Source organism: Diaphorina citri, unplaced genomic scaffold, assembly GCF_000475195.1.
Source record: "Diaphorina citri unplaced genomic scaffold, Diaci psyllid genome assembly version 1.1 scaffold2344, whole genome shotgun sequence".
Taxonomy (NCBI): domain Eukaryota; kingdom Metazoa; phylum Arthropoda; class Insecta; order Hemiptera; family Psyllidae; genus Diaphorina; species Diaphorina citri.
In genome coordinates, this window is record NW_007379768.1 from 8,711 (window position 1) to 18,264 (window position 9,554).

Genomic DNA, 9,554 nt, shown 5'->3' on the forward strand with positions numbered 1-9,554 from the left:
GGAGAGAAAGAGAGAGAGAGAGAGAGAGAGAGAGAGAGAGAGAGAGAGAGAGGAAAATACAAAAAGGACGTGTTTTTTATCGCACAAAACCCAAAAAAAAAAAACGGAGAGAGAGAGAAAGAAACAAAGAGAGAGAGAGAGAGAGAGAAAGAGAAAGAGAAAGAGAAAAAAAAGAGGAGAGAGGGAGAAAATAAAAAAACTGCTAAATCTTCCCTAATACTAATCTGATGGGATTTTTTGTGTTTGGGGGGAGACAAAAACTGGAATGGTCAAAGAAAGGGATTTATGTTGTGTGTTCATCATTTCGTTTGTACTGAAATTGACTTTCAGCATTTGTCATTTGATGGAAGAGGGAGGGAGGGACGGAGGAAAAAAAAGGAGAAAAAAAAAAGATAAAAAAATAAAGGAACCAAAAGACAGTGAGTAAACGAGAGAGGGTTAAAGAATGGGGAAAAAGAGAGAGATAGAGGGATTTTTTTTTTAGAATAGAATATACTTTTTGTCCTGCTGGGATAGGACTGAAAAGTCCCTTCCCCAAGCATTCTAACCAAGCAGACAGAAGAACCAACCCAAGCAGTCTAACGAAGCAGACAGAAGAACCAACCACACAACGAGACGAAAAAAAAAAAGAAAAATATTAATAAGTATAAGTAGTGCTTTATTTAGATTGTCAGCTTAGAACAAGTTGTTCCATTATACCAACAGTTTACAATAAAGAAAAAAAAAAGAGGTTTAATAGAGGGAACTGTACCCAGCTAAGGTCTTATCGTCCCGAAAACGAAAAGGAAGACAGGATAGGAGAAAGCCAGCCGTTCCGAGAACGAACCTTATCTGTTTAGGATAAAATCCGCCCCGGGTGGGAGTCGATTCCGCAACCTAGCGTCTACAAGGTAGACGTGCTACCCTGAAAGCTAACTAGGCACAATAGGACATTTTATCAAAAAAATGCAGGTTACCTTCACAGTAAAACCTTTTAGAATTACATCAAGGAGAAGGAATTTTTAATTTCGTTAAGCATATCTAAATGCTTGTCACAAATGTCGTTCCCCGATTATTACACCTAGATGAATTTTATGACTTGACTTGGACTCGAACCACCAACCTGAGGTCCGTAAGTTGGACATGTCATCAAATACTGGTTACCTACACAGTAAAACCATTTAGTATATAGGTATACTTACTTTTGAATTAAATGAATATTAAATACCTATGTAGGACGTATTTTATAATTGCTGGAACAATATGTGTGACAAGCGTTTTAATGAATAATGACCACCAGTTAAAAATATTTTATAGTGGTTATTAATATTTTAATTCCAGCATTTTGCTGGGGTGTAAGGACCCTAGAGCTTTTTAACGTGGGTAGGTTCTACCTGTTTAAAGGCGCCTACACACTTCTTTAGTCTTTTTTTTTTTTTAAAGAGGTTTGACAAAGGGAGCTGTAACTACTATGGTCTTATCGTCCCGAAATCGAAGAGAGAAGGAAGACAGGATAGGAGAAAGCCAGCCGTTCCGAGAACGAACATTATCCCATCAGGATAAAATCCGCCCCGGGCGGGAATCGAACCCGCGGCCTAGAGCTTACAAGGCACAGGATAAAATCCGCCCCGGGCGGGAATTGAACCCGCGGCCTAGCGCTTACAAGGCAGACGCACTACCAACTAAGCTAACTAGGCTGGCTTCTTTAGTCTTTTACACACTACGAAGTCCAAATGGTAATTTTTTGTTTTCTTTTGAATCCATTGAATCTGGATTCTTTGGATTCAAGTATGTGGATTCGATGGTTTTGAGAATCCAGTTCACTGAATCCGGATTTTCAAAACACGTTTTTCAAATGGAGCCAGCGAGGATAGCACGTTGAACGTATTATAGTTCATCCAGATCAATGTGACAACAATGAGTCATCAACCCAAAATAAAAGAACCAATCAGATTGCAGGAAATCCTTACATTGTTGCAATTGAAGTAAAGGTCTATTTTTGATAAACTCTCTCTTTTAAAATGCAGAGGTAGCTCTAAGTTCAGGGTTGGATTCCAGAACAGGTAAGGCGGATATCGCCTTACCTGACTTTGTTTCACTGTCGGAGGAAGCACTGTGCAATATAGCTTCCCCTTTTAAAGATTCTCTACCAGTGCACATGTGACATGTTTGGCAACAATGCTTATTTTTTTGCTGCCACATTGATCTGAATGAACTGTAGTTCCCGATGTATCACCGAAGTTGAGCTACGTTGCGCGTGGTTAGTGGATTGGTGACCATCTGGCAGTATTTGATCATCCGGGCAATCGTTTGGAGGGTAAAACCCACGGCACCAAAAGCTTTCCAAGATACACAGTGGCTTTCAACCTCTACCAATAAAACCGGACTGAAGTTAACCCAAAACGCATCGTGTGTGGGGGCCTTAAAATGTCAAAAATAGATTACGAGAGAGTAGAATAGAATAGACAAGAGGTAGAATAATGATAATAGAAAACCCCCCACACAAGGGCCGAATTTAGGGGGTGGGACTCGCCCCTCCGCTCCCCGGTGGGACTCGCCCCTCCGCTCCCCCTTTTTTTCCTCCTAAAAAAATGTAGTTACATACGAGTACTACATGTAAAACCTGCCTCGGTGGTGTAGTGGTCAAGGCGCTCGCCTGGTAAACAGGAGGGCGTGGGTTCAATCCCAGCCGAGGTATGGAATACCTACCTCGGTGGTGTAGTGGTCAAGGCGCTCGCCTGGTAAACAGGAGGGCGTGGGTTCAATCCCAGCCGAGGTATGGAATACCTACCTCGGTGGTGTAGTGGTCAAGGCGCTACCTACCTCGGTGGTGTAGTGGTCAAGGCGCTACCTACCTCGGTGGTGTAGTGGTCAAGGCGCTACCTACCTCGGTGGTGTAGTGGTCAAGGCGCTACCTACCTCGGTGGTGTAGTGGTCAAGGCGCTACCTACCTCGGTGGTGTAGTGGTCAAGGCGCTACCTACCTCGGTGGTGTAGTGGTCAAGGCGCTACCTACCTCGGTGGTGTAGTGGTCAAGGCGCTACCTACCTCGGTGGTGTAGTGGTCAAGGCGCTACCTACCTCGGTGGTGTAGTGGTCAAGGCGCTACCTACCTCGGTGGTGTAGTGGTCAAGGCGCTCGCCTGGTAAACAGGAGGGCGTGGGTTCAATCCCAGCCGAGGTATGGAATACCTACCTCGGTGGTGTAGTGGTCAAGGCGCTACCTACCTCGGTGGTGTAGTGGTCAAGGCGCTACCTACCTCGGTGGTGTAGTGGTCAAGGCGCTACCTACCTCGACCCTGACTGGGGCGATTGTTTTTAAGCTGACATTTTTTGGCAACGAATCGTACGAGTGGATGTCCTTCGCGTTCAATGGCCCTGACCCAAACTACACACAATTTTAGCCCACTCGAATTTTTAATCTCTTACCTTTGTACATGAAATTTACATTAAAACCCGACCGTAAAATGATGATAATGATAGGTCACTATTTTAAAATCCCCTTTAAAACCAGGGATAGAAGAATAGAGTGCTTGCGAGCTATTGTTAAAAGGGGATAGAGAAAAGGTCTAGATATAGGTATGTCGAAATAAAATGATTCTCTCTCTTCCTCTCTTTCTCCCCTCTCTCTTTTTCCTTCCCTCCCTCTCCTCTTTTTCTCTCATTCCTATCTCTTTCTCCCTTATGTCTTTTTCGCTTCTCTCCTCTCTCTCTCCCTCCCTCCTCCCTCTCTCTCTCTTCCTTCTTTCTTTCTTTTTCTCCTCCTTCTCCCCTCTCTCTTTCTCTCTCTCTTTCTCTTCTCTCTTTCTTTTTCTCCTTCTCCTTCTCCCCTCTCTCTCTCTTTCTCCCTGTCTTTCCCACTCTCCTCCTCTGTCCTTTTCTCCCCAATCTCTCTTCTCCTCCTCCTCCTCCTTCTTTTTCTTCTTCTTTCTCCTCCTCCTCCTCCTTCTTTTTCTTCTTCTTTCTCCTCCTCCTCCTCCTCCTTCTTTTTCTTCTTCTTTCTCCTCCTCCTCCTCCTTCTTTTTCTTCTTCTTTCTCCTCCTCCTCCTCCTTCTTTTTCTTCTTCTTTCTCCTCCTCCTCCTTCTTTTTCTTCTTCTTTCTCCTCCTCCTCCTCCTTCTTCTTCTTCTTTTTCTTCTTCTTTCTCCTCCTCCTCTTCTTCCATTTTCTTGAGAAAAAAAGATGGATTTGAAAACTGAAAGAAGAAATGGAAGAGAAAGGTAAGAGATGAATAAGATCAAAATTGAGACGAAATTCGTGGAATTTTCCAGTTTCTTTTCAAGGGACTTTTCAGTCCTATTCGAGCAGGATAAACAAGGTATAGTTTATTTATTCTATTCTATGTATTTTGGAGAACTCAACCTGCTTTTAACCCATTCTGTCCTCCAGGTCAACCAAAACTAACCACATATCTTTAACCCCTTCTGTCCGCCAGGTCAACCTTCTCATCCTGGGCCGCTTCACGACGGGAATCGCGTTTGGCGCCTGCTCCGTAGGCATACCCCTATACAACGCAGAAATTTCCGAGGACGCCATTCGGGGCCGCGTCGGCGTCTTTTTCGATCTGCTCCTCTGTTTCGGCATCCTATGGGCGTACGTGTGGGGCGCCGTGACGTCACTGTATTGGCTGAACGTGGCGTGTGCCGCCGTTAGCATTGCGTTCCTGGCGGCCTTCTATTTGATGCCGGAGTCGCCCGTGTATCTCATGATGAAGGGGCGGCCCGGGGAGGCGGAGGAATCGTTGAGGTAAGGTGTAAGGTGTCAACCTAACCGGTTGATACAAGAATTTCCATTTGTAATTTGTAATTTATTTGCATCAATAAAAAATAATAACAGTGGTAATACAATATGATAAATAACTTAAACTATGAAATAGACTTCAAAAGTCAATAAAATTTGCCATTTTGTGTATTCTTTTTTTATCTTAATTTTTTTACGATAAGGTATTGTAGATTAAATATAGGTAGTAATATCTCTCTCCTTCCCTCCCTCTTCCTTTTTTTCTCTCTCTCTCTCTATCTCTTCTAATTTTTCTAACACGCATTACGCACATAGACAAAAATAAAAAAAACACCTTTTTGAACTTTTTTTTGTAGCTTTTGTTTTTATCTTCTGCTCTTGTAGATTTTTTGTTTGTTTTGTTTCAATTTGCATTACAATACCTTTCCAGCCTAACTCCCTTGCCTAGGTATATGTCCCAAGTTATCAATACTCAATCAACTGATCAGTCCATCGGAGATAACTTGGCCGCCACACCTCAACTTAATCTTGACTCAGCTGTTCTCAATCTGACTATACCTGATCCTAACCCTGATGTCCAAAGGGATAAAAAGGGACCTGAAATTAAAAGAGGCAGAGAAAAATAGCGAGAGAGAGAGAGAGAGAGAGAGAGAAAGAGAGAGAGGAAAATACAAAAAGGACGTGTTTTTTATCGCACAAAACCTGAAAAAAAAAAAAAAAAAAAAAAAAAAAAAAAAAAACGAAGAGCGAGAGAACATTGCACGTGTGTGCTGTTATTATAGATAAATTATACTTAATTATTTTATTGATATGGAGGTATTTCTTGGTAATACAATGTGGCATATTTTATTGGTTACATAAGTAGGTAGTTATATTATGAATGATTGTGTGTTATGAAGTGTGTGTGTATTGTGTGTGTGTGTATGAGTGATATGAATTTACTTATGTTATGTTGAACAATGGATACTTACAATTCTAATTATTCCGACTCGGAGTTTACTTTGTAGACATTTTCAAGGGAAACTGAGTGTAGGTGATGATGTTGTGTGGTGTAGTGATCTGGTGATACAAGATTTGACCTAAACATAATACAGAGTTCTTCAGATGAAAGTATGTATGTACCTACCTAAAAGAAGAAGAAGAAGAAGAAGAAGAAGAAGAAGACAGCTTGTACTAAGTGAAGAAGAGGAAGAAGAAGAAGAAGAAGAAGAAGAAGGACAAGAAGAATACAGCTTGTACTAAAAAAAAAAAAAAAAAAAAAAAAAAAAAAAAAATAGTTAAAGAAAGAGTAAGTAAACGAGGGGGAAAGAAACTGAAGTGGGGAGAACTAACAAATGTAATGATGATGCTCAATGGAGTTGACAATTTTCAGTTTAGTAGAGAGAGAAAAAGAAAAGGTAAATAAAAAGAGGGAAACGCGAAGAAGAAGAAGGGAGAAAAGAGTAAGAAAAAAGAAGATACTCGTAGAAAAAAAAAGACTAAAAAAAAGAGAAAGAGAGAAAGAGAGAGAGAGAGAGAGAAAGAGAGAGAGAAAGAGAGAGAGAGAGAGAGAGAGAAAGAGAGAGAGAAAGAGAGAGAGAGAAAGAGAGAGAGAGAGAGAAAGAGAGAGAGAAAGAGAGAGAGAGAGAAAGAGAGCCGTTTTTAGCCGTTTTTAGCGTCACCTATGTTAAGCTAGGCCAATAAATGGATGGGTGACTTAAACCTTATGTTGGGAATAAAGGGAGAACGGGCTCTAGTCTTGATTTTAAATCATTACATGAAAGTAAAATCGAAAAATCAAATCAAGAATAATAATAAACTGAATATTAAACAAATTAGGTAGGTACATAGGTACTGATTTTCTCTAATCACTATAATAATAAACTGAATATTAAACAAACTATGTAGGTACATAGGTACTGATTTTCTTTAATCACGATCGAATAAACTACGGGCTAAAAAATTCGCGGAGGGACGGGCCCAGCTTGTTTTTTTTCGGAAAAAGGCGCCATATTTTCTCTATCCCTCTTTTTTTCTCTCTCTTCCATCTCTAATTTTCTTCCTCCTCTCCTGCGTTCCTTTTTGTTTTTTAATGGAGCTCAGGTGGTCTGTGGCTATCCACGGAAGATAAATGATGTACCCTACACCACTAGAACAAATAAATGGGGTCCATATTTCACTCCCCTAATGGCCAGTAGGTTATATTTTACACTCTTCTTCTCCTTAAATGGGGGGCGATTAAGATCTCATAACAGCCCACAGACTACTGGCCACAACAGACGTAGTTATACTCGCAAAAGGAGAAAAGAAAATATTAAGTATTTTCCAGCCTAGTTAACTTGGTTGGTAGAGCATCTGCCTTGTAGGCGCTAGACTGCGGGTTCTATTCCCGCCCTGGGCATATTTTATCCTGAACGGATAAGGTTCGTTTTTGGAACGTCTGGCTTTCTCATATCCTGTCCTTCTATCTTCGATTTCGGTGCGATAAGACCATAGCAGTTACAGTTCTCTCTGTCAAACCTCTTTAAAAAGAATCTTTCCATCTTCTCCCTCTCTCTCTCTCTCTCTCTCTCTCTCTCTCTCTCTCTCTCTCTCTTCTCTCCTCCCTCTCTCTCCTCTCCCTCCTCTGAGAATTATATTTGTTTAATGACCTCCCTCTCTTCTTTTTCTATTCTTCCTTCTTCTCCTTCCCGATCTCTCCCACCAAAAAAAAAAAGGAAGAAAAAAGATGGAATATCCCCAACAGTTCCCAATGAATGATTCATTCAAGTTAATCTTCATTGCTCGTGGTTAGTATCCGGTTTGGTGACCAAAAAAAAAGTAATATCCCCAAAATTTTATTTATCTTTTTTTTCTGTCCCCAGATGGCTTCGAGGCCCGAACTTCGACGTGGAGGGCGAGTTGTTACGGATCCAGAAGATGATACAGGATGGCAAAAATAAGCACGTAAGCATTTTCTCTTTTTCCTTCTCCTCTCCTTCCGTCTTCTTTCCCTCCTTCTCCTCTTTCTTCCGTGTCTTCGTCTCCAGATCTGCCTTTTTCTCTTCGTTTTTGCCTTCCCTTCCTCCTAGTAATCTTCCCTTTTTGCTTCTTTCTCTCCACTTCTTTATTCTTCTCCTCCTCTTCCTTCTTCTCATTTCCTTTCCTTTGTTTTTTCCCTCCTTTCCCTTCCTCATGTTTTTTCCTCTTCTACTATGTATATTCTACGTATTCTCTCTTCTTTATCATTCTTATTCTAATCCTAATCTGTTTCCTCTTCAGATTCTTTGTTCTTCTTTTTCGGCTAACTTTTAAGGCAAAATTTTCATTTGTATTTTTAATGTTTTTATGTAATATTTTTTATAGTTTTTCTTTTTATTCTAGAAAAAAAAGTCTAAAATGTAATCGAACTAACAACTATTCGCTTACAAGGCAGACGCGCTACTCTCCAAGCCAACTAGGCTGGCACAGACAAAAGAAAAATCGCCGAGTTTAAAACTCTACTCGGTTCGCTCGATCAATGACTCATGTACTCGTGTAGTAGAAAATCACCTGATCTTCATTATGTCATCGAATCAGAGACCCTCCGGTTACAGAACCAGTACACTTAACCGCCCACTCAACTAGTGAGCGGATTTCTAGAGAATTACAAAATACCAACCAATGGAACAGTTGCAAATGGGTAAAAACTATAAATAAATGGTCGATTCCTATGTAAAAAGTTGGGAAAAATCCAAATCTGAGGTCAAAACTCTGAATTTTTCTTTTTATTCTAGAAAAAAAAAGGTCTAAAATGTAATCGAACTAGCAACTATTCGCTTACAAGGCAAACGCGCTGCCCTCCAAGCCAACTAGGCTGGCACAGACAAAAGAAGAAAAATCGCCGAGTTTGAAACTCTACTCGGTTCGCTCGATCAATGACTCATTATACTCGTGTATGAAATCACCTGATCACTAATATAGATATAGACTGATGACGACTTGACGAGTCATCGAACAGAGACCCTACGGTTACAGAACTAGTACACTTGACCGCCCACTCGACAAGTGAGCGGATTTCTAGAGAATTACAAAATACCAACCAATTGTTTGGGTTTGCCTGGTTTCAAGATCTATCTATACTATATAGGTACATAAATATATATATTATTAGTTATTGTTATACCTAATAAAATCATTACATATTTACAATTGTTGTTGTTGACCAAAAGATGGCTTATCTGAAACAAGTACGCAGTTGTTGACCAGAAGAAACAAGAGGTTCCTTATTAGGAGCAGAATATTCACAAGCAGCAACCTCCGTGGCCGAGTGCGTATCACATTGGGCTTGCAAGCTGGAGGTCCCGAGTTCAAAGCCCAGCCTGTTAAGGATGAAATTCGCTTTGGATGGAAAGAGACCCCGCGACCCAGCGGGTATATTTTACTCTTACATACATACGCACTACACTTCACTTAACCCTAGAAGGCTATTAGACGTAAGAAAATTTTACTCACACCGTAAGAAAATTTTACTCAAAATTTTACTTTAAAAAAAAAAAGAGGTTTGACAGAGGGAACTGTAACTGCTAGGGTCTTATCGTCCTGAAATCGAAGAGAGAAGGAAGACAGGATAGGAGAAAGCCAGCCGTTCCGAGAACGAACATTATCCTATCAGGATAAAATCCGCCCCGGGCGGGAATCGAACCCGCGGCCTAGCGCTTACAAGGCAGACGCACTACCAACTAAGTTTTAATAGGTAATAAAAAATAATCTTTTGAAACATATCTATTCTTGATTCTGCATCTCACAGTGGCAAAAAAAAAAAAAAAAAAAAAAAAAAAAAAAAAAAAAAAAAAAAAAAAAAAAAACGCTTCTTTTTGCTGAAGAAAAAAAAAACACACC

At 40.5% G+C, this 9,554-nt stretch overlaps 1 protein-coding gene across 1 annotated transcript in view; it reads left to right on the forward strand.

Annotated features, from left to right (window-relative positions):
- LOC103518754 (solute carrier family 2, facilitated glucose transporter member 6-like) overlaps window positions 1-8,284 on the forward strand; it is an 11,938-nt gene extending 3,654 nt beyond the window's left edge. Inside the window, exons 3-5 of the mRNA XM_026830471.1 lie at window positions 4,411-4,721; window positions 7,559-7,640; window positions 8,270-8,284. Coding sequence (XP_026686272.1) covers window positions 4,411-4,721; window positions 7,559-7,640; window positions 8,270-8,284 — 408 coding nt within the window. The remainder of the gene's footprint in view (window positions 1-4,410; window positions 4,722-7,558; window positions 7,641-8,269) is intronic.
- Window positions 8,285-9,554: the final 1,270 nt, after the last annotated feature.